General features: G+C 35.7%; 1 protein-coding gene across 2 annotated transcripts; it reads left to right on the top strand.

Moving 5' to 3' along the window:
• Positions 1–662: 662 nt before the first annotated feature.
• Positions 663–25,171, top strand: LOC149573113 (DEAD-box ATP-dependent RNA helicase 32-like). Of its 2 annotated transcripts, XM_089814293.1 has the most exons (9): positions 765–950; positions 1,069–1,444; positions 16,260–16,535; positions 16,911–17,234; positions 17,375–17,566; positions 17,722–17,877; positions 18,025–18,539; positions 18,633–18,790; positions 24,680–25,171. In XM_089814293.1, exons 2-9 carry the CDS (start codon positions 1,082–1,084, stop codon positions 25,012–25,014), a joined length of 2,319 nt encoding a protein of 772 aa, XP_089670419.1. In that variant the 5' UTR covers positions 765–950; positions 1,069–1,081; the 3' UTR covers positions 25,015–25,171. The 2 variants fall into 2 exon arrangements, with proteins under 2 accessions (XP_089670418.1, XP_089670419.1); XM_089814292.1 differs by having other exon boundaries at positions 663–1,444.
• Positions 25,172–26,222: the final 1,051 nt, after the last annotated feature.

The raw sequence follows: 26,222 nt of genomic DNA on the forward strand, positions 1-26,222 counted from the left end.
AAACAAGATGATATAAAATGTCTAATTTGCAACATTGAAGTGACATAGACAAAGCAACATTCTATCATGAAATGCCCAACATGCAATAACATCGACTAAACTATGAATATATTTAGAAACATAATTAAAAGAACAAATTTAGTGATAAAAAATCATTGTCAAAGAACATATTGGTAAAATAAGTTTGAAATAGTCTAAAATAAAAAATGTATTCTTGAAGGTCCCATATATTAATTTGACCAAACACATTATTAAAATCTTCCATTCACTCATTCATTCTCACCTCCATTTAAAACTCATATAAGGTAGGGGTCCCATCTACAGGTCTATTTTTAGGTCCAACAAGTCCCATAAGATTTATTTTTGGGTACAAGATTAATTAGACCATTTCCCTTTAAAATAAGAACCCTTATTTTTTAGGCCTTTTAGTTTGAGGGGGTGAAAATAGGGTGGAGTATAGCCCCACTAACAAAAAAAATTTAACAACTTGCTAAAAAATAATACAATTTAATCTAATCCAAATTTAATTTTTTTTACCAAAATGTAAAATTTAGAAATATTTTCATTAAACTAAGAAACTGAAACTTATCACTAAAAATTAGGACCACTCAACTCAAAATTTTCCTAAACAATATGAGCAGGTGCAACTGTATTTTAAGAAAAGTGGCATCCATTAGGCGCTAGCCTAATTATGTACTTTAGGGTTCTCCCCGTAGGTTTTCAATATGAGACCATGAATCAAACTTGCACTTCAAATTTTTCATGTGCGGCCCCTCGAGCTAGCCTCTTTGATGTCGGAGACATCAATAAATTACATTAATTCATCTCCCGTGTCCAACGAACGCCAGAGAATTCTATGGATAATCATATTTCGACTATGCCAAAGCAGCACTGCAATTGTACGTCTCCGCCATTGGTGAAGCTTTGAGAATTTTAGATCTCTGCTACAGGTAAGTCCCGAGAGGTCACTGAGGGCGCTATTTTGAATAGTTGGCAACAGGTGAGGATTGCACACAATTCGGAAGAAGAAGCAGCTCATTCGAATTCTCTAATAATATTATCTTGCAGACTCGAGGCGAGCATGGCTCGGCCACCTCGCCCCTTCAAAGCTCGTGGCAATCAAAATGGGAAGACAAAAAAATTTACCACGAAAGCTCGGAAAGAAAAGCGGCAGCATGAAGCAGAGGAGATCGAGTCGTTGGAAGCCCGAATAGAAGCGGAAAAACCCGAGTGCGGAAGCAACCCTCTCGCCGCCGGCAATGCGTTGGCGAAATTATTCAGCGAGCTGCCGCTGTCAGAGAAAACGAAAAGAGGGCTGATAGAAGGCGGCTTTACGCGCATGACCACCATTCAGAGGGCATCCCTTCCTCACGCCCTCTGCGGACGCGACATCCTTGGTGCTGCCAAGACTGGCTCCGGCAAAACTCTTGCTTTCCTCATTCCGGTAAATGCTTGCAAACAAATAAATTTATAATAGCTCAATTTCCAAAATCTATAACATTCCAATGTAGTTATACTATCATTGTTGGGCATAAATTACTATAACACCAACAAAGAAAATTCATTCCCCGTATCCTCTGGGACTTGTCTTTGGTACCGAGAATGTGAGTGGGCGGGATGTTTCCTGGGAAAAGGGGTGTCCCATTGGCATCTCCATGCATTTCTTTTAAAAACCCTAAATGCAAAGGAAAACCCTAAAAATACGAATGCTAAAAGTGGCGAGGGGAATCCGAGTGCACTGGTGGCAGCAAACATGGCTATCTCAAACACCAAAGTCATAGAAGTCATCGTTTGAAGAGTTAGGCTTATCAGATTTGGTTTATTTTTTGTTTTGTTATTCTCTGTTTTCCGCTGCATAGGTATATGCAAACATAGCAAAAAGCACTTACATTTGGAAAAATGTCCAGTACTTGGAATGTTAATAGTTAAACGTCTAGGCAGTCCCACTAAAATTATAACTTATGGATAGGGCAGTCTTGTAAACAAACTATTAAATTGTGAACTTATAACATAGTAAGTTTAGCTTAACACTTGAAGTTGAAAGCTTAAATTAAATAATTCTGACGTTTAACGATCTAACTTGGAGTTGTAAACTGATAACTCATAGCTTCAGAATAATATATAAATTTATAAACTTATAACCTTTAGCTTTCAAATTTAAGCTAAACATAAGTTTTAGTTTAAAAATTTAAACTTATATATTCAAATCCTCACAGATTTACACACATTGATACACAACTTGCTATCATGGGAGCAGCTCACGTTGTTAATAAGATGAAAAACAAAAACACAAAGATCTGCAATGGATGAGAGCTCAAAACTTATGCCCTTGTCGTCATATTAGGAAATTTCGTGGAACACTCATTTTGCAAAAAATGCATGCTTTGCTGGTTATCATTGTGTAAGCTTGATCTTTTTTGGACACTTTGACTGCTAGGAAGTAAGCATGGACAGTTTGAAAACATCCTCACGAAGTTCCAAAGTTAATCTGTAACGGGCTTTTACTAAATAATTAGAAACACATCAATAAGGTAGGAATAAGGTTGTCTTCCTCTTTTTTGAAAATTTATTGTCAATGGTCCAACTTTAGTCTTACTTTTGATATTGTAGTAAAGGTATCACCATGCTAGGAGTCGTGCAAATATTTGTTAACAATTAGCTTACCAAACATCTTCCTCTTAGTGGTGTTGATCATATTCACGAGGAGGTCTGAAAGGATAATGTATTTGTGAACATGCCCATTTTTGAAGATTGTAGCCACCAGGACAGCTATGATGGCTTTTTCTACCAGGGAACAAGAATTCTGAATATTGAATAGTCTATTGATCTATGTCGAATGATCTTCATTAGCACATTCACATTGTCTACTATTGATAGTAAGTCTCTGAGGAATCTTTGATGCAAGAAGTCAGTATTCATGCCATTTATACATAGTTCTCTAGCACCATTTGACATGACCTCTCAGATTGCAATTGATCTTTTCCGGATCTGAGATCCTATTGGCATGGCGGTGGTGATGGGTGTGTGATGTCCCGTTTTTGAAATAGGGCTCAGTAATAAATAATAATAATATTAAAATATAAAAGAATAAACATAAAATTTAAATAAAATATAAAATAATAAAATTCAAATATTACATAATTAAATTTTGTTAAGTTAATGAAGGATCAAAAGGCATGAATTGAAAAGTTGTGACTTCCTCAAACATGAGATATAAAAAGGGAGAGAGGAAGGAACAAAAAAGGGAAGGTCTGAAGCAAGGAAGAATTAATAGGATAGAAAAAAAAGAATTGAGAAGAAAATAAGGAAGCGACTCTTTCAAAGGGCAAAAGTTATGAATGACTGATTCTTCAAAAGGTGGTAATTATGAAGGATCGCGACTCTGTCAAATGGAAGCCATGATAAAGAGGTTTGACTCTCCCTTACAATGGAAGATGTAAAGGGGAGAGCATTATTTGAGGAGAACATTCAAGGGAGAGCAATTTTGGGAATAATATATTATTCTCAAAGGTAACAATGAAAAGTGGTGATTCAATTCTAAAGACTCTTTCACCAATAAAGTATAAAGGAGATTTCATACCAAACCAAAAAAAAGCAACAATAAAAGAGTATGCAGATTTTGAGAGCAAACTGAGCAGAAGAATTTCCATTTAATAAAGGAGATCGATCTATGAGATAAACCTGATATGAAAAATCAGAATTCAGATATTTTACAGCTTATCACATCTTATTAATCTTATTAGATTAAGAGTTACATCTTTTTCTACATTTTTGCTCACGTTTTATTTTGGACTTGTGAATACAGGGCAAAGTAAAATGTGATCTTGAGAGGGGACATTACAAGGAGCACGAAGGAGCTCTTTGCATGACCATGCCGATCTGTCCCTTTTAATGATGCGACTTTTTCCACACTAGACCATACATTGCATCTATCAAACATGACTGTCTTTTAAACTGGATCTATGGCTTTTATTAGCTAGGAAGTCTGCGGCCTTGTTGTCCTTTTAGTAAACATCCTTAGCTGAATAAGCTTAAAGGTCATCAAGAAGGGGCAATTGAGGTCAATCAATTTTTTAAAGTTTCTGATGGAGGCAGCTCCTTCTTATGATGGTATTGAATCACCTTTGATATAAATCTCCTTGATGTTTTCCATGGCGGATTGTTTTAGTCCATAGTATAGAGCTTCCATCTCAGTCTCATTGTTTCTTCTTGATGGCAACTAATTCGACCTTATTTAAACAAGGAGTCTCGTTTTTGATGATGCATCAATGAAAATCGTCGAATCACCTTTGATATCAATCCCCTTGATGTTTTCCATGGTGCGTTGTTATAGTCCATAGTATAGAGCTTCCATCTCAACTTCATTGTTTGTTTTAGGTGGCAGCTTTGTTGACACTATCTATACAAGGAATCTTGTTTCATTTTTGATGATGCATCCTTGACACACTGGGTTCTCGCTCTGTCTCTCTGTGTCTCTATCTATCTATCTATAAAAGACTTAATAAGAGTCACTAGGTATATTATTGCTGTTCCATGTATATTTTTGTAAATACAACCATTCCCATATTGAAGTTGTCATGCTTCATAATAAGAGTTACATTGTTCTAGCATATTGAATATTAGGAAATTGTATCGATAATAAATATTTTTTAAATTGATATTAATATGTACATCATCTTCCTTAATAATGGAATCATTTAAACATTACTTGATCTATAGATATTGATTTAGGGGGTTATAGATACTATAAATAGCAGTTGCTGATTAAGAATAGTATTTATAATTTTACTAAGTTGCCAGTTCGGATTTTGGTTCACATGCGGGTTCGACATTTGGGTTCGAAATTCGATCATATTTTTTTGGGCTAGGTTTGGATTCGTTTTGGGTTCGTCCATAGTACATATATATATATATGTTTTAGCAAATATGTTCATACAACACAATGCTAATTTTGAAGTAATTTAGCAAAATACACCACCTATATATATTAATGATTTAGTTCGAAACACTCATCTCAAGGCTCAACCTGTAGCAACTGATAGTACTATGAATAACTTGAGATTGCTTCTCTGTTTGATTTATCAACTAATGATCAATATTATAAACAAAACATATTCAAAACAGCTACTTGCAAAAATCATGAACATATTCAAGAAAACATATAAAAACTCAACCAAGATATTATCCTTTCAAGACAATATAAATGCAAATTGAAAATTTGGAACTCGTTGGTCCAATGACAGCCAACTGATCTCACACGTTGATGCTAAATATGGAATTAAGAATTCACATTGGACAACACCAAAGGAAATTGAAACTTATCATAAAGAAACATCTGAAAAATGAATCATGCCTCAAAAAGCATATTTTCCATATGTGATTTTTGGTATTTGTGATGCTATGTAGTTGCCAGCCTGTGTTACACTCACTGTGAGGACTTCGACAAGGAGACAGATGGCCAATAATTCATTACCATATATATGACTTGTAGCAATGTTCATGAACGATGTTGGAGAAACAAGGAAGAGTAGAGGAACAATGTTGGAGAGGAGTAATGATGATGTCATGCAAGCAGAGAAAATGCAAAGTAGAAATTGAGTCGAGAGAATGCAAAGCAGAAGCCGAAAATATTAAAAACTTGGCATGCAAACAAAAAAGACAATTAAACTAATCAATTCCGCCCAAATTCTTCTTACAGTCGGTCAACATCGCCAAAAGTCTCCTTGGGTTCGACTGCATAAAAGAAAATTTGTTTAAAATAGTCTTAAATTAGACCAGGGTCCCTTTTGTTGAATGTGCAATGACTTTACTAGTCAAACAACGAATTTGACACGACTTCAAATCAAATTCAAACTTGCCTATAGGTGAGCGGATATGGTAACTTAGTAATTTTATCATTGAGTGTACCAAGATTAATGATAATAAAGTTATATTATTGAAAATGATATTTGTATCCATTTTATTGATAATTATAGTATAAGATTAAGTTATGTATTAGTTATTAATCAACCATGCACCTTCTCACCATTTTTAGTGGAACGAAATGAAAAATTCACCAAAGGTGAAAGTCTAGGTATAGTTATGTAGGGATTACCAAATGGTTATCTTCAATTAGTTTGACAAATGGTCATTTAGCATTTTTAACCCCAACATCAAACCATTCTTATTGAATAGGATATGTGCAACAAAGTTAATGAGCCAAAAATAAATACTCTCTTATTTTCGTACCTACGGGTGAGGCATCAACATCATCATTCATTTGATGCATGTAAGCAACACGCAGTGTCTTTGCATGGTGTATTAGATAAATAGAATTACATTTATTCAACAATTTGTGTTTTGTCATGTCCTTGAGTAAAATTTTGGGCATGATACAAATGTAGACTGTTCTATAATAAGTTTCTTATTTCATTTACAAAGTTAAATGACAAGGTTGAGGAATTTGATTAAATTGCCCATTGACTCCTATATTTTGGTTAGTTTATGAACATAGGTAAATCTTTTTAAAGTTTATTTCACAAGGTTGCTCACTTCGTATGCAAATAACACCACTTCAGCTTGAGACATGATTTAATACGAAGATTTTGGTATGGGTACAAGAATGTTAACAAGGTTTGTAGTCAATGTGTCTAATCATGGGTTTAGACATCGCAAAAGTATGATCCGCTTGTGAAATATTACAATTTAGTTTGATGTTGTAGGTTGTAGTATGCTCTTGAATTTACTCAATTTTGTTCCGAGTCTTGTAGAAGATGCTGCAAACCTAGGCTTCACACTTGTACATAATAATGAAAATAACTTAAGTGTCAAAAATTATGCTTTGTTGCTAAAAGATACTTCAAGCATGTATCAAACAAATTATATGTTTGAAAAGTCTGGATTATGCATAGATGTGCCTCTTCTGAATTTGTAGATTTTTTTTTTTAGTTTTTACTTTCTACCTTGTCAGGTGCTTTTACACACAATACACTAGTGATACTTGGATATCATCTGATTTGAAACTTTAGAGCCTTAAATATGTTGTTACAATGTAATGTCCTACTGAGTGTACAAATTACTCCAGGCCATGCGAAGCACTATAGGTAGTGCAGGTCACTTCGAGTTGTATAGACCACTCTAGTGTAATGCGGATCACGTCAAGTCGTGTGGTTCACTCTGGGTGGATGTATGAGGTATCACCCAAATGTCGTGAAGCTTGAGACATTTGCTGTATGGTGTTGAATATTGCAGATGGAATTAATGTTTTATGCTCGTTGTATGAGTAGACCGCCAAAAATCAATATTCAATGGAAAGGAAAACTCCCACATGCCATAGAAAAATGTATTAATAATGATGGTGCTTTAGTTTACAATAGTTTTAGACAAGTGTCAAACAAATATGGATCTGTCTTCAAATGAAGATTTTCACAAACTTGACAAACAATATGAAACATCATAATGATATTTCCAATGATAGACTAGGGTGGTCATGAACCATCGAAACTATGAATGCAGACTAAGGTGGGTCTTGCACCTTTGAAATTGTGCACAATTGCCTTAGACCTTTAGCTTCCAAATATACAAAAGAGCTAAATAGATTTCATGATGATTTGCCATGTCTCACCATCTCCTTATAAAGGCCTCCAGGCGCATAGAAAGTTACAATATGAGTAGGCCGGCAATACTTTATTAATTTATTATTTGGGCCCCCTTTATTTAATAATTAAATGAGTTAAAATACTTTATTGAAATTAGGGGCATTACAAATCCTTGCCATCCAGAGATTGCTTTCCCTCAAGCAATCCACTATCAAATCTGTTGCCTACTGCGAATCTCTAGGATTCTAAACAAGCACGAATGATGGTAGTTGTACCGGCTAACAGGTCCATGTTGCATCATGATCCACAATTGGATGTAGTCAAGATTGTGTATTGTCATCAAGCTTCCACTGCACCTCTCTAATATAAACATTGCCATGCCCGGAGTCACTAGGATCCCAAAGGAGCCATTCATAAAACACATCGATGCTCTGATCCAAAGCCTTCCTCCCATCATGCTAATCAGTCTCCCCGGGAGTCTCATAGCTTAGGTAGATCTTGTTGTTTTAAAGAGGAAGCTCCTCACATGGAGAGATTGTAATTAGGCACGCCTCATGCACAATCCAAGGATAAACTCCATATTCGATCAATTGGGAACTTTGCCCATGAAAAGGATTATTGGTAGTGTTTACTTCTCTGTGTAGTTGGTTGATCAATGTTGTTTTCTAGACAAGTTGCATGAAATTATCCTCTTTAACCTTGCTTTTGCCATGTAGGCTTAGTTTTTCTCCACTTGTAGGCTTAGCAATGGATTCTTGCATATCCTCATGCGACCCTTCATTTTCCTCATCACTCTTATTTTCATCACCAACCTCCTTAGCCTTTTGCAATTGAGATGTCAAATTTTCTTCACATTACTTGAATAAAATATTACTAATCTACACGCCACAATAGAAGGGATGCATTCTTGATTATAAACAATCCATAGAATAGTTATGATAGGTTGGGATATTATATCCATCTTCTCAATACATAAAATCATAATATTCTCCATGGCAAAGAAAATCCTATTATCATGGTGATCTTTATGGTGTCTAAAAAGTGATGAATTGTATAGCGGATCAAATCTTGCAATCCTCGATCTAAGAGGAGATTACTTACTTTAATATTTGGAGAGATCTCTAGTAATGTCTACCTCCTAGCATAGGGATCACTATTGATGTCATTAAGGCTCTGAAAGCTGTCAATGATCAAGTGCAATATCTCTATCAAAGTGTCATCATCATAAGGTGCTTGATGAGCCAAGATTCTCAAAATTTCACTTAGACATGTTGCAACTGCTAACTTAATTTTTCTGTTATGGTGTCGCAACAAATTGGGTTGTCTTAATGCAACCACAATCGTAGCAAAGGATCCTTCGTATAAATCTTGAAGATGATTGGTTCACCTTACTCAAATATGCTTCTAATATATCTAATGGAAAATATCAACACTATCACTGAGCTCTTTGCCAATCCTCTGTAGCACATTGGACCACCATTGTCCATCAGTCAGAGCCATATCACCCCACATAGGTTGGCAAGATCACCAACTTTGATAACACTATAATGTCCTATTGGGTGTACATACCACTCTGGGCCATGCGGGTTACTCAAGGTAGTGTGGATCACTCAAGCTATGCGGGTTACTTTGGGCTGTATAGACCACTTGGGGCCTTGTGAACCATTTTGAGCCATGCGGGTCACTTTGGGCCGTATGAGTCACTCCAAGCCATGCAGGTCACTCTGTGTGGATGTATGAGGTGTTACTAACCCTATGACATTTTTTTGTATGGTGTCAAACATCGCATACAAATTAATGTTTTATGCTGGTTGTAATCAATATTCAATGGAAAGGAAAACTCACACATGCCATAGGAAATGGTAGTAATAATGTAGCACTTCATATTACAATAGTTTTGTACAAGAGCCGAGCAAATACAGATCTGTCTTCAAATGAAGGTTTTCACAAATTTGATGCACAGTGTGAACCACTGAAATTGTGATTGCAGAGTAGAGAGGATCTTCCACCTCCAAAATTGTGGACAACTAGCTTCAGCCTTCAACTTCCGGAAATACAAAAGAGTTAGATATATTCAATGATGATTTGCAATGCCATGCCATCTTCTTATAAAGACCTCCAAGTGCCTAGAAAGTTACAATATGAGTGGGCTGACAATACTTTATTAATTTACTATTTGGGCCCCCTTACTTTAATAATTAAACATTGTAACACCGTTGCTTGCCTATGCCGGGACGGGGGATGAAAGGGCCTCAATTTCAGGATGGTGGGAGGACAAGATGGCTATGACTGCAGGGTTAGGGGGTTGTCGTAAACTATACATATAGAACTTGGAATGTGAGTTTTGGAATGATATTTTAGTATAACATACCAAATTGAAGTGCTTGAACATATCAAAATTGTAACGTTCGAGGTTACTTCCGAAAGCACCAAAGAATTTACATAGAACATACACGTAGTAGTAATCTAAGTCACAAGGTTCGAATTCAAGTTCGAGTTCGGCAACTATGAAATTCGAATAAAATTAGACACCTCAAAAAAATGAAAAAAATTCGACATTAAATTCGCCTATATAAATTAATTTTTAAAAACTATAAATAATATATGTAAATTTAAATAAATATTTATATAGAACAATATTGTAATTTAAATAGATAAATTATATCTACTACTATTTATCATTTAAAATATATTATCTAAATATAAAAAAACTATATAATGATAATAATAATATTGATAACATTAAATTTTAAAAAACAAAAGGACATTACAAATAACACAATATAAATAACAATAATAAAACAAATAATATATAACGTATAAGATAATATTATCTAAGCATATAAAAGTAAAATATAAATAAATAATATTTAGTACCTTTAGTTATTATTCAATTTCAAATGCGGGAGATATAAACTCTATAAACTTAATAACATTAAAATATAAAAAATTAAAGAGACCCCTGACGGCATTACAATTATTATAATACACAACAATATAATTTTAATAAACAAAAATATATTAGATAAATAATATTATTAACATTAAACGATGGGTCAACTAATTTCATCCGGAATGGCGCTCTTGATCTTTGTCTGATTCACCATTTGTTAAGTAGGTGCCCATCTAGAAGCGATAGCGCAGATCTGGCGAACAAGATTGAAACCCCATTTCGCTTGTCTCTGGTGGTTTGCTCAGTTCATTCGTATGTCGATTGTATAGTTAAACAAATACCCTAAAGCCCATCTGATAAAATGGATCAAGGCATCAAAATGATGCGAGAAAAAACCTCTGCATGTAGGGAAAAAACATGGAAAACCCTTAAAAACCTTTTATCGAAGACTGCTCGTTATATCTGTACGAAGCTAATGAATGATAGTCGAACTTCAACGAATTTTTTGTGTTGTTTTGAAGTTCGTCGAATTTCGAACCTGATGGCAGATATTTGCCGAACCCTGTGACATAGGTAGTAATATTGCTGGTAATTGGCACAAACATATCGCTGAAACTAGTATGTGTAAAAATGTCTTTCTGTTTATGCATCAATAAATAGTATTAATACATATTGATAACAAGGCAATACTATGGAAGCAAAATAATCTAAGACATGCTCAAGACTAGTTATTATCTCCAAATGTGAAAGGGGAGTAGATATGCAATTAGGGAGAGGCCTGTGTAAATCCAGTGAGTCAGTCATTCCCATGATAGGATAAAGATAAATGATTCCTAATGCCTAGCGAACATGTCCAAGAAAAACTTAAGGGCTTGGATCCACAAAGGCCTTGTGGGAAACCATTGAGTTTGGTGTCTGAGAAACCTATTCTATGCATTTTGATAAACGGAAATAATAACTAGGACAGCATGACCTTCTCAATTCATACATATATAGTTTAATACGAATTCACCTATAGTTTTTTTTGGCAAGAATAATGTTAATATAATTCCATTCAAGTATATTAAGAATAGGTTCATTTATGCATAGCTAGTTGAACTTACTTGGGGGCATTACACAAAGCCAGTGATTTTCAAAATAGTAACACAGTACATACCCAATTGTAACATTCAAAAATCAAAATTCAAATAGAAATTCAAGTACCCATCCTAGTGGCCGCTTGGTTGTGGAATGGTAGAGGTGGGGGTACCTAGGTTACTCCATATACCTAGTATGGGGACAGATACTTTGAGGATTCGGGGGGGGGGGGGGGGGTGTGTGTGAGCCCCTAATTTCACTGTAATTAAATTAACTAAAATACTTTATTAAAATTGGTTACAATACATACAATATTTCATTATTCATAAATGAGTAGTAACTAATAACAAATGGAGTACGTAGTATCCTTATAGAGAGATTAATTGAGAAAGAAATAGAAACTTTCTAAAAAGATAACATGAAAGTTTCTATGTTTTCCAAAAACTAATACTAACTATGATAACTTGTGTCACAGGGTTTGCCACATTTCATGTATGAAATTCAAAATTCGGCGAATTCTGAAAGAATCTATAAAATTCGCTCTTATTCGCCCCAAAATTCATATGAAATAGGGTTAGGGCTATTTTAGGTGATACATTTGGATCTTTGAAACACATTCTCGGGCGGAATGAATGGAAGTCCCAAAATGAAGAAATATTATTGATGCAAGACACACCAATGTTGGAATCCAGGGAAATGTACAAGTTGTATTGCTGCAAGACACGCCAACAGTCAAAAGAAAATCCTTGCAAAAGAAAATCCGCACAGAGAGATTGTCTACTAGGCGTTTGGATTGTTCCCTGTAACACAAATCCTCTCTAGCATGGTGAGCGGTCAAAATGAGAGTCGATAATACAAGTCCTCAAAAGTATTTAAGTCCCGCAAATGTATACGCAAATGTATATGAAGTACTGAATAATACATTAAAACACATTACTTAATGTACATATTTAAGATATAGTTATTACTTATTATTTCATATACTATAAATAACACTTTTCTAATTTATATATTAATTAAATAAATAATTAAAACTTTAATTTTGTTTACATTATACTGTTTTTAAATTTGTTGTAATGTTTACATTGATCTATTTTCTATAATTTTAGTTTATCAATTGTAAAACTAAAATATGTACATTAAGTTTCAAATTTAAAGTAATATTATTTTATTTTAATAAATAATTAAATAATTTATTTTATTTCAATTTCATCTAACGATGTTAAGTTATTTTAATAATTTAATCAATTTATTATTATATATAAAAAATTAAATTTATATAAGGAAAATTAAATGTCGATTTTTTTTCCAAACTTTTTACTTTTGTTGAACTTCATCTGAATTTTATTGTTGTTGAACACGAATTTGAACTCGAACCTTGTGACTTAGATGATAACCATTGAAGAAACATTACAATATTTTAATACCCTCCCTTAATGGCCATCGTCTAACTACCTTGCAGAAGCCTGTACATACATGTCTTGTGGTCATAAATTCTTCAGAAGATTCTACTAATGCTCAAGATTAGCCAAAATCCATCCATAAAAAAACAGAGAAGGTTCCCCCCTTCTTGAAAATGCTCTGCAACAAGAGACAGGGGCTTGCCAATGTCTCTGCCAATCCTCCCAAATCTGCAAAACTTCTGACCAGAAATCATCGTAAAACTCCAACCTGATGTTGAATAACAAAGTTGTTCCTCCCTATAGCCAGAGACACACTGAGCACAGCAGTGACAATATTGAGGAAAAACTGACAACCCTCTAAACTTTTACAGATGAGCACGACATCTCAAAAAATATTGCAAAAAGACATGATTTTTGAGGAAAAGAAATCACCAAATTCAATATTACAAAATCATTGCTTTTCAGAATAAAAAGGTAAAAACCCACAAAGGAATTTCTCACAACTTTGTGAATTATAGAACCTAGAAACAATTTCTGGGGATAAATCAAGAAACCAAACATAACATTTTAAGGACAAAAAATTGTAAAACCCTCTTAGAATTGTTTACAGGAAAGATTTATGAAAACCCTTCTTGAATTTGTTATGAAGAAAAACAATGAAAACCCACCACTAATTCTTTTCGGGACAAAAATTATAAACCCACCAATAAGTTTGTAACGGTTCAAATTTATAAACCCCTTGTAGAAACCTTCATGCGGCAAAACACTAGACTTCACGTGGTAAAACAACGACGAAAGCAACATGCAAGCCACAAAATTTGCAGATTTCTGCTCAAACCAAGAAATCACACAACCAAACCCTTGACTAGGCTTGCTATTTTCATCAAAAAATCTTCAAATGCGCCAATGAATTTGCAATTTTGTTTTTTCATGAAAAAAGTGATTAAAAAATTCCCGGAATAAATTCCAGAACAAAAAGAAGCTACAATTTGTCCTTTTAAAAAATTGCCAAATCTTAAAGAAGCTCATCAATCTGCACTGATACAATGTAACAATATTTCATTCTTCACAAATGTGTAATTACAAATGGAGGCGTAGTTTCCCTATACAGTGAATAATTAAGAAAGAAACTTTCTAAAAAGCTAATAGTAAAATTTCTATGTTATCTAAAAAGTTAAAAACTAAATACTAACTAAGATGATGATTAAAAAAGCATTAAAATATTCTAATAATTACAGTGTCATGTCCCCAATTTTCTGGTGACAGTTCGATTTAATTAATTTAATTAATGGTTGTCCAAGGACGACTAATTAGTTATTTTAATTAAATGAATAAATATTAAAAGATGACCTTGTATTTAATAAAGTGACTTGGAAAATATTTAATAAAGTCACTAGAGGGATAAGATCAAAAAGGTTCTAGAAGTCTCTGGAGAGGATGGAGAAAAAAGAATAAATAGGCACCCCGGGGCTCCATTCGAATCAGGCAGTTGATTATCTCTCTCTTGTTTTCAGATTGTGATTCAATCACGGGTGCATTGTGGAAACCTAGGGTTTCGGCAATTGTCACAGTTGGCCATTGAGAACGATAACTCTCAATTGGTACGCAATTTTGAGGGTGTGAAATATCATCTGAATTATTGCAGATTGGAGGTGACATTTAGTCATTTCATCAGGGGCAGAATCGGGTGGTCTAAGGCCGAAGTTTGGTGGATCAGTTCTAAGAATTGATATTCGTAGATTTAAGCTTTCGCAAGGTTTATTATTTCAGGTGGGTTTGTGGGTCTTGAGATGAAGGCCGTGGTGAGAGTTTTGTGGATTGGTGGTTTTGATGTTCTTGAGATGAAGGCCATTCGGATTGGTTTCCGCTGGCTATGAGCTTGGAAAGCCCCCTTCTGAGCTATTCGTTTGATGCGGCGGATGTGATGGCTTCGATGCATCTGGATATGATCTTGAGGTCCTCTGCGAAAGGGAGAAGGCTTTCGCAGGTGTAGAGGACTGTGACTGAGTTTGAGAGGCTGGTGAAGATTGATTCTTTCAGGAAGTTCTCTGTGCATGTTTCAAGGCTTGAGTTTGTGTAGTGCTCCGTCGTTTCAAGGTATAGCTTGCGGCTCATCTGAGCATAGCTACGTTTAGGGGTGTGATTTCTGGGTTGCCTCCGTAGCAGAACTTTGCTGCCACTTCTAGTGCCTCTGCTCCTCCTGGCATGTCTTGGAGATAGACTTTGCTCGATTCTCTTGATTCTGCTAATTGTTTCGGATCCGCCCGCTTTTGGATACCAGAGGGAACTGCACCGTGAACGGAAATGTGTTATCTATGATTGGATTTTTTATGGAAAATTGAATGCAGAGGATTGCAAAAAAATTAAATGACCAAATAAGGGTGCAGATTTCAATGTTCAGATAAGAGTTCAAAGGAAATAATTGTACAAATTAAAGGTGCCGTTATTAAAGACATCATCGCATAGTGTATGTTCCTTGCGGAAGGTCAAAGGTGAGAGCCAAGACGGAAATATAGTAACCAGAAGATCTGCCCAAAACTTGAGTAAATTGGTAGTCGAATACCTGAGGCTCAAGCCCGACCATCAGCTCCCAACACTCGGCAATCTCAGACCGATAGTACATACGGATAAGGGAGGCGGCAGCAATAGTCTTGATGGAGGTCGCAAGCGCAATTTGTCACAAGTATCGATAAGGTGTCTTATCAGACAGTTGGAAATAACTGTGATTACCATCTGTTTTGCTCATCCGCTAAACATGAGATGGTTATGTGCGGGTTAAAACAGTGACAGCAGCCAACCGGACAACTCAAGCATATATTCAGGGACTTGATATTTATTCCGACCTTGCCCATCTTCTGAAGATCGAATATGCCATGATAATTGGTAGCAAAACAAGGTTCGAAGATTCGAGCAAACTCTTGGCTTTTCATATCTATTATATGTTTTATTATTGTAACCTCAGTATCTCATAGTTATTAATAAATGAAGAAAAATACTTAGCTTGCCCATTCTATGTGTTTTGCCTTCAAAATCGGAATAGCACAGACTCAATTATTTAGTAAAAGTAAGTCTCCAGTGTCATGTCAGTAGCAATATCAATTTAGTAAGCAAGGGTCATTTCAGAAAGGTCATTTCAGTGGTATCAGAGCCTAATCATTGAAGTTTTAGTATTTTAGTGTTTAAGAGGCAAATATCCTGTCGGGGATATTTCATACAGTGTCTCACTGCATATCATGGTTTAGTTTTATGTTTTATTAGATAAATTTGGTGCTTACTTTTCCATAATTATGATGCTCACCTTTGTTTCAGGTGATTGAAAAACTTTACCGATTAAGGTGGTCTCCTGTTGATGGTGTCGGTGCTATTATTATCTCACCAACAAGAGAGCTAGCACTTCAGATCTTTGAGGTGCTACGGAAAGTGGGAAAGCACCATACTATAAGTGGAGGCCTTTTAATTGGTGGGCGAAAAGATGTAGACATGGAAAAGGAAAGGGTGAATGCCCTCAACATCTTGGTCTGCACACCAGGGCGGTTGCTTCAGCACATGGATGAGACTCCCCTCTTTGACTGTTCACAGCTCCAGGTTACAATTTCAAATTTCTCTTTACACTATTTATGACAACTTCGCAAATGATAAAGGATAAACAAAAATATTTGATTTGCAAGTTATTATATTACTGTGATGGGGATGAAATTTAAAGAATTAAAAACATTGTATATGTAATTCTAGGCAGGGCTGTACTTGTGCAGCAAAGATGCAAAGGCTCACTGTATGTGTGTAATGAACAAGTTGCATGATAATTTGTTGAATTTAAGAATTACACGACCTGCTTTCTAATTACTCAACATCAGGGAAGGCATACAAGCAAATGTTGTAATTTGAAACTCTTACCTAACATCTCTTTATCTTTATGATGAGCCTATTTTGACATACTATACTGTTTGTGGTTAACAACAGGTGTTGGTGCTTGATGAGGCAGATCGCATTTTGGATTTGGGATTCTCAAAATCATTGAATGCAATCCTATCACAACTACCAAGAAAACGTCAGACTTTGCTGTTCTCTGCAACTCAGACACAATCAGTGCAGGATCTAGCAAGGCTTAGTTTAAAAGATCCAGAGTATATAGCTGTCCATGCTGAGTCTACAGTAGCTACTCCAGCACGCCTACAACAAACTGCAATTATTGTTCCTCTCTCACAAAAACTTGATATGCTATGGAGTTTCATTAAGAGCCATCTCAATTCAAAGATACTGGTATTCCTTTCAAGTTGCAAGCAGGTTGGATTGGATGACTCTTTCTTGCACCGCTTTTGTGATATTTGGTTACCTAAATATTTGTCTGGGATAGAGTACGAGAGCTTAATATAGGTAACATTAAACAATGTGATTGCATTCCAATAATTTGATATTTGGTACAGGTTAAGTTTGTTCATGAAGCTTTTAAGAAGTTACATCCCGGTGTTCCAATAAAATGCCTTCATGGGCGCATGAAACAGACTCAAAGATTATTGGTACTCTACAAGTATACAGAGGAACAACATTCTGTTCTTTTTGCAACTGATATTGCTTCAAGAGGCTTGGATTTTCCATCTATTGATTGGGTTGTTCAGGTAACTTTAAGGTAGAGGTGTAAATGCCTTTCTGCCATTTATCTGTGCTGAAGTGAAATGCTGGATTGATATTACAATCCTACATGAGAAAACAAACTATTCTTGTATGCTGCATTCTATGGCACTAATATCTGATTTTTATTTGTAAATTTAAGGTGGATTGCCCAGAAGATGTACCATCTTATATTCATCGTGTTGGTCGTACAGCTCGTTTCACAGCTGGAGGTCGTTCTGTTGCATTCCTGATGCCCTCAGAATTGAAAATGCTGAACCAGCTCCAAGCAGCTAAAATACCAATTAAAGTGATTAAGGTGCATTGTTTATGGTGGAAAGCTGAAAGTAGTTTCCCATAGAATTCATGGTCAGACTTCATGTTTCAAATGTCTACATAAGATTTTCAATGTTATACATCATATTGAAGAAAATGTGTTGTTCATCTATTTTGGGTGACCATGCAGGCAAATGAAAGCAAGCTGCGTTCTATATCAGGTCCACTAGCAGGAATTCTATCAAAAGATCCAGATCTGAAATACATGGCACAGCGGGCATTTGTGACATATTTACGGTCAATCCATTTGCGTTCTGATAAGGAACTTTTTGATGTCTCTAAATTACCCATAGAGGACTTCTCTGTCTCTTTAGGTCTCCCAACTGCTCCTCGAATCCGTTTCTTAAAAAGAGGTGGAAAGAAACCAGAAAACATGGGGGGTGAACCTGAAAAAGAGATTGAAGAGGGAGAGGGAATTGGCAATGATTATGGCAGTGCAGATGATGGCGATGAAGAGGTCTTACTAAAGGTAGCAAGTGGAAACCCAAAAATAAAAAAAAGTCATTCCAAGTTGGTTAGGGATGAGGATGCTGATACTGCATCTGTGGAGTATGATAAATTGATGTTCAAAAATGAGGATAAAGGGGATAATCTATTTTTGACCCAAAAGAGACCAGCTGAAGGTGGAGACACCGAGGCTATGAGGTATGCAAAATGGATATAGTTTAGGTCAGGGAATTGGAATTGCAATTTTTGTTTGTACTTTGGCACTTACAGATGTGCTTAAATATTTTACAGTCTGGCAACAAGGGTCTCAAAGAAAAAGAAACTCAAGATCAATGTCAATAAACCAGTTGGTCAGCGTGTTGTCTTTGATGATGAAGGGAAACCAATGGCCCCATTGGCAGCATTTGCAAACAGGCAAGCTGGTGGTGTTCAGGAAAACCAGATCACAGGTATGATTTTTAATTTTATCAACATATCATTTAACATATTACAGATATCATTTTGGATTACTGAAGTTCGGCAAGTTGCAGAGTGCATCATACCAATTTGATTTTTTGATTTGGTATGAGTTTTCAGCAGTCAGTTGCATAGATTTTGGTTAATTTACATTTGCCCACATTTGATTGGATCAAATAAACATGGTTAATATAGATGGAACATAGTTCATAGATATTCTCTTATGCTTTAACTTTTTTAGGGAATATAGATAAACATTTGCCTTTGAATACTTGAAACTAATTGAATTGATATGAAGTCATACTAAATCCTGCTTAGCATACAGAGTAACTTGGGATTGTTGAATACATACAACCACTGCATATAATTGTCTTCTAGACATGGCCTAAAAATTTGATATCAAAACTAAAAAGAAAATTTATGCCAAGAATGCACCACTGGTATGCATCAGAAATCTTCTCAACACAATGCATTACCTCCAGAACCAAGCAAAATTGAAGATAGAACAAATGAGCTTAGGAGAAAGAAGTTATGTTTCCTTTGTGAAGAGCCGTGAACTCTTGGGAGAAAGAATTTATGTTTCCTTTGTGAAGAGCCGTGAACTCTTGGACCATAGATGCTTGGGTGAAGGACAGATACATTACATTGAAGTGGTGTTAGATAAAGACTTGGACTCAGAGGATGAAGTTATGGTATTTGAAATTTTTGTCAGTCATATTGCTGAAGGCATAAGAACATGAAGTCACAAGGAAGTACACTTGCTGATCTCTTAGGTACCCTTAAATATCTTCCCTTAAAGGGTTTGACATTTGTGGAGTGCTAGCAAGGGGGAGGATGACTATTTTTATTGATGGTGGGGCAGCCCAGAACTTTATTGGTGAAGGTGATATGCAAATGAGATCATGGATATGGATGCAAACTAACATCTTAAATTGTTGTAGGAGATAATTTCCACAGCAAGTCAAATTGTGATATTGCTATCAGGATTTAACTTTGTTATTTTGAGTCAAACTCATTGACCCATGTTTCATGAGTAGTGATTCAACATGAATCCATCTCTCATGAGAATAAATGGAACACTTAGCACTCATTGGATCTAGGTGATGCTCATAGGGGTGAAGCACCGGGACCTCCCAGAGGTCACCCATCCTAGTATACTCCAGCCCAAGCGCGCTTAACTACAGAGTTTCCTCCATGGTTAAACCCAAAGCTTGCAACATCTTAAATTGTCCTTAGCATAGTATTGGAATGCAAATAGCTATAGTTGATTCTATTCCTTTCTTGCAATGGAATTGAAATTGTGAAGTGTGTGCGTATGAGATCTAGGTCTAATGTTCATAACATGATAAATAACAATAAAAAGGAAAACATAGTTTTAAGCTAGATTTGGGATAGCTATACAGAGAAGAACCTGGATCTCAAAAAATGAAATGTGAAGTGTTGGACAACAACAAACTATGAAAAGGAAAACATAATTTTAAGCTAGATTTGGGATAGCTATGCAAAGAGGAACCTGGATGTCAAAAATGGAGTGGAAAGTGTTGGACATAGGTGCTGGGTGCCTTAGTTTGAAGGTATCTGAAACTGACATAGATGAGCTGTACTATACCGTAAGAGGTTTGCAATGATGTCTCCCAGAATTTCAACCCAGAATAGCAGGATGGGGATTCTGAGTAAATTAGTTCAAGCTCTTTGGCTTGTTCAAAGTCTGTTGTAAATTGTAACAATCTTCTTTGTGCTGCTGTATCATCTTTGCTGTCGGATCTGAACCTGCACTCACAAAAAAGGGGAAATAGTTGTGCTGTATTGGGGCTTGCCTAAGTCAAATCCAGTGTTGGTGTTCCTGCAGCTATTATGATGAAAATGTGTGTCCTAGGGAGGATAGCAATAAAGCAATAATGAAATACTGAAATGAAATGATTATACCATAGATATGAAACTCTTCCATGGAGTTTCACCAAAAGTTGTGGATGTAATGCTCTTTATGGAAGTCCTGCAAGTGTTAATGCAATAGCATGTCAAACATGAGTCCATACTTAAATGGAGAATGCTTGTAGCTTGCTGCTCAATATGCAAAGATCACGAATGGTGTAGGTTACAAATGGTGGAGGTTGAAACTCACAAATCTAGTAATTTGGGTCCCTTTTGGAGGGAAATGAACCAACAAAATGGGTAATGATGTGTCAGGGGCTGAAACAGAAGACTTAGGCTCAGAATTAACATTTGATGATGATGAAGTTGCATGTTTAACAATTAAATTATAGGGTAACATAGATGATAAGTGGGTTTAAAATGATCTATAGAGGAAAGCACACTAAAGTAGGTGCCAAATAGAGTGTAAAGTTGTGAAGGGTATCAATTTATGACACTATAAAAGGTTTGGTGGGGAAGAAAAGCTTGAAGGTAGAAGAATTTCAAGGTTTAAATGCTAGTCATTCCATGCACCAAAATTATCAAGCAACTCAACATTATAATGATTGCATTCTCTAGGGAGTATTCAAAGAAATATTTAAGTATGGAATTTAAGTTCACAGAAGATGGAAACGAGTGTCCTCAAAGGGATCTCAAATGAGCTATACAAGAGGTGACAACAAAGAGGATGGAGAGAATCATTTGTAGTGGCCAACTGTAATCTCCCTTCTAAAACACAAACAAGTTTAGAGTCCACAACACCATTGGAAAAACTAGGGTTAGAAAGTTATCTTACCAAGTAGGAAATCCCTTTCATTATGGTTGAATATAAATATTGCAACCATGAAATAAGTATAGATGTATATAAAACTTAATTAAATTGTTAATAACTCGTGAACAAATAAAAAGATATGCAGATGTATTATATACGTAGACATATGGTAAGAAAACATTTGTAGCATATCAACTTTTATGGGCCATAACTATAGTGAGGGATGAATATGAAGATATGATGAGGTGCCCTTTTTGTCACAGCTCTAAGCCCCAGGGCAGCTACTCTCTCCCTTGGCCCCATGCCTAATCAGGTTGGTGTACCTAGCGGAATCATTATGCCTTTCTCCTTCATCATTCTATCTTAGTCCCTCCACCATGGCTAAGATCCTTTAGCTATTGTATAAACCCTACCATATAGGTTGTGGAAAGACTACAATAGGGTGCCCTAACTCAACCCTAGGTCCAGGAGTGGAACCTCTCATTCCTCTTGGCCTCATATTTTAATGAAGTGGTGTACCTAGTGAAGCCCCACCGTTCTCCCCTATTGCCCTTTCCTACCACCCCATGATTATTGTCATTGTATTGATAAACATACTTTCACATCATACACGTATAGATCACAAATATTGAATATATTAACATAGATCTGATTACAGTATGTGAATTATGGTATTACTGTGTATCATGAATATCTAACACAAAGCCCTCTGTGTCTTGTTATGTCTATATCTTCCAGATGTGTGTGTGTACTCCATTTGATTAGTGCGCAAATGCACTTTAATATTCATACATTTTATCCAGATTGATATCAGATCAAGTGAAATAATTTACACACTAGATACATTTATGAGCAGCCCTACATATAATCAGCAATTTGAATAACTTGTGTTCAGATTTTTAAACAGCAATATCAAGATCCTGTGCTCAGAAATCTCAGAATTAGTCTTACCTTCCTTTCTGAAGCTGTGATACCTTTCAGCAATCTTTCTCAGACTTCCTCCTTGCCGTGGTCTGCTGCTGACTTCCATTGATGCCAATAGGGGTGGATATTTCCAACGCATTTATACTTCCTCTTGGTTGGGGAAGAGGCACGTCCTTTCCCATGGGGCTTTATTTAAATTGCACACTTAAAAGACATCAATTCATATATGATTTCTTCATGCTGTGATGTCGAATTGAACTACATGCTTTTAGTAATAACAATAGAGTAAATTAAACATTGAATTAGCATTTAGCTATTAATGGCATGAAACCACAGAAGCATAAAGAGAGCAACCATAACAATGCATACACTGAATTTCTCGTGAACAATCCTTACGGGTAAAAACCATGGCATACAATTGTTTTTTAATATTTATTAACAAAATGGTCACCAGCCCAAATTACAAAGGTGAGCACCAAGTCACAGAGAGCATTACATGCTTTTACATGCTTTTAGTAATAACAGTAGAGTAAATTAAACATTGAATTAGCATTTAGCTACTAATGGCATGAAATCGCAGAAGCATAAAGAGAGCAACCATAACAATGCACACACTGAATTTCTCCCGAACAATCCTTATGGGTAAAATCCATGGCATACAATTGTTTTTTAATATTTATTAACAAAATGGGCACCAACCCAAATTACAAAAGTGAGCACCAACTCTGAATACTGAAGCACCAATGCCAGTCAGCTGAGGCAACAACCATAGTTTAGGCACCAACCCATAAATACACTGAAACAAAAAACCTTTCTTTGAAACACAGCACTTAATCCTATTTCACAAATTACATCACAATTCTGAATCTTGCAGCCGAAGAAATACCAATCCCTTTTTTAACTGCACAGCTCCTTCAATCTCATGGAAATCAGACACAAGATATAAACTTTATGCTTAGGTGTTCCCTTTTTCTCACATGCCCTTTGAACTCAATGCTTTGGCACAAGATAATAATGTATACACAGTTTGAAGACAGCATCAGTTATGCCCAGCAGCACAAAAAGTTAATAATTCCCAGAAAACTCTGAAAGCATTTGAACAGGTATCAATAGTTCTTGTTCTGTTCTACAGAAATGCACAGCACTTGTTCCTTTCACCCCTGTGCTTGCCAGAGCTAAAGCTTCAAGTCAGCTCTTGTATTTTCTCCTGGTTTATCTTAACACCATTAACTCCATTCACATTCTAGATAAAGAATCTCAGTCATCCTGAATTCACATTTGAATGCCTTCAGAAATAGTGACTGCGCCTCCATGATACTCAAAGCCACATCCAAATGTTGCAAATGATCATTCCATGTATTGTTGTAAGTCAATATATCCAATATAATCTAATATAATCTTAATATAATCTTTTAGAGAGTACATGGATGATCTAGTTTTTATCCAAAATAATCTTGTGTCCTAGAATAAATAGCAGAAAAGAAATGATGTGAAGGTCATTAAATTGGACACAAGGATGTTCTGATATCACGATGATCATTGGGACAAAGGAATCAAGGTTCAGAGATGGGAAGTGGATCAATTTCGGACTTCAAATAAGTTCTGTTTGTGCAGTCCAGGACTTGTAGGATTTAGTGAGGGTTGGTGATTCTTTTCATGGACTATGAGCAGGCACAATACTCTTGTGGAGTACCGCACTTGTTTTCAATTTGTGATTTTTTTCTTGCCTCTGGGAAGTTTCCATGAACTTGCCATGAATTCGGATTTTGCATGCTAAAATCTTTCATCTTGTCAATTCTAACAACTCTCTGAAATGTGCCTATTTGATGAATTCAATTGTCTGAAATTAAAAATGGATTTCCAAAACATTGTTGGAGCGTGCTGAACCTTTTTATGGATTCATGTCTGGTTAGTCTTTGCATTTGCGAAGTCCTTGGATGCCAATAAGATTTTTAAATTTTTTGCAACTTGATATTTCTCTATCAAAGGCTTCGCTATCTGCAGCCATCTCTTCTGTTAACAATATCTACCTCCCTGCAACAATAATATGTAACCCATATATTACTGCCGCACTGCATTCAATGCTATTATAATGCCATACTGGGTTATCCTTTGGAACCACTGGTTCTATATACCTTTTTACCATATAAGTTTTTTTTTTTTGGTCTATCTGGTAGCTCTGTATATGTTTGAATTTGTGAAACTATGTAGTACAAGTTTCACTTAAACAGTTGTTTTATTACCTGTTAATTAATGTGCGTCTTCATCATTGCAGTTGAAGAGCGATACAATAAACTCAAGGAAGAGATGAAACACCAGGACAAGGAGGATAAGCTTATTTTGAAACAACGATTACGTGAAAAGCGATCTAGAGACAGACGTAAACTGAAAAGGGATGCATCATCCAGTTCTGAGTCTGAAGATGGTGTTGTATACAATGACACCGAGAAATCAAGAAAGGTGTATTTCCACAGTGATAGCTCAGATGATGATACAAGCAATGACAATGAAACAAAGAAAATTGCTAATTATGTTAATTCAAAGACAGGCTCCCTGTCTATAGCCGAGCAAGAATCTTTAGCTCTTAAGCTTTTGGGGTCGAAGCAATAAGGGGGTTGTATAGTTACAGCTTATTGAAAGAGATGTATTTGTTGAAGTCGGCTGGATAGATTTTAACCTCTTCGGCGGTTATTAGTTCCTGCCATGGGCAGGAATACAAAGATTCAATGGAATTCATTAAATATATTTTTATTATATTTTTTTAGCACCACTGTTGCTGATTTCAGAGTCTACAACTGTGTTTAATGACTATTTAGTGAGCCACATTACTATATGACCAATTGCAGTATTCCATGCTTGTTGTTGAGGGTGATTACAACTTTTCAAGAAACACTATTCATTAGTTGCTGCTGTTGATGTTCAACCCACTTTACAGCCCAAAAAGAAGCTGGTATTCAGTGCATGTATGTGGAGGAAGCATAATTATGATTAGTGATTGTAACAGTCCACAACATGCCAGTAGGTGCTATACAGATGTAATGATTGCAGGATGTGCACAAAATGGTATTCTTGTGAGGCTTTGATGCATTTCTGAAAGATGTATCAGCTTTATACCATCTTGTGGAATGCCATTGTTGCCTGATAAGCACAAAAAGGTTTCGTTGACAAGGCCTTGGAGGCGTTTTAGAAAATGGAGTTGGCAAGTGTAAAGTGAAATTCTGAAATTTTGTTAGGACTGTTGCTTGCTATGCTGAAATGGTAGCTATAAAGAAGGGTAGGCATGAACTTTTTGACAAAATGCCTCAAAATAGGATGCCATCGAATGTCAGCATAAAACTTAAAATTAGAGATTTTGGATCAATTCATATGTAAATCACCATCCTTCCCTTAAACCGTTTAATCATATTATCATATCAGAAAATAAAAGACTAGTAATATATTTGATTGAGCTCTACCAAGCTTTCATGTACGAATTCATATTATGAAAAGCTTTCGAAGTGTTAACGGGTTTGGAGAATAGTTTAATAAATTATGTACACACATGCTTCTTGCAAATTGAATCAGTCCCTAATACCGAAGGCCTATCAGGAACATTATAAGTTATCATGGTTCTATATATACACATCATTTAGTTTATTTTTAAATGTATATGAAGCCATGTCACTTCTGAGTGGAGTGTGTTGATGGGTACGTGGAGTGTTCATATTTACTGTGTAAACATGGGTAACGTGTCATTTAGGTTCAGGCGAGAGGTTTGCGGTAAAATAATGCTCTGCCATGCAGGGGACTGGACAAAGTTGGAATGTGCAGGTATCAAC

Source organism: Cupressus sempervirens, chromosome 2 (genome assembly GCF_028749045.1).
Source record: "Cupressus sempervirens isolate cs-2001-9-10 chromosome 2, ASM2874904v1, whole genome shotgun sequence".
Taxonomy (NCBI): Eukaryota; Viridiplantae; Streptophyta; class Pinopsida; order Cupressales; family Cupressaceae; genus Cupressus; species Cupressus sempervirens.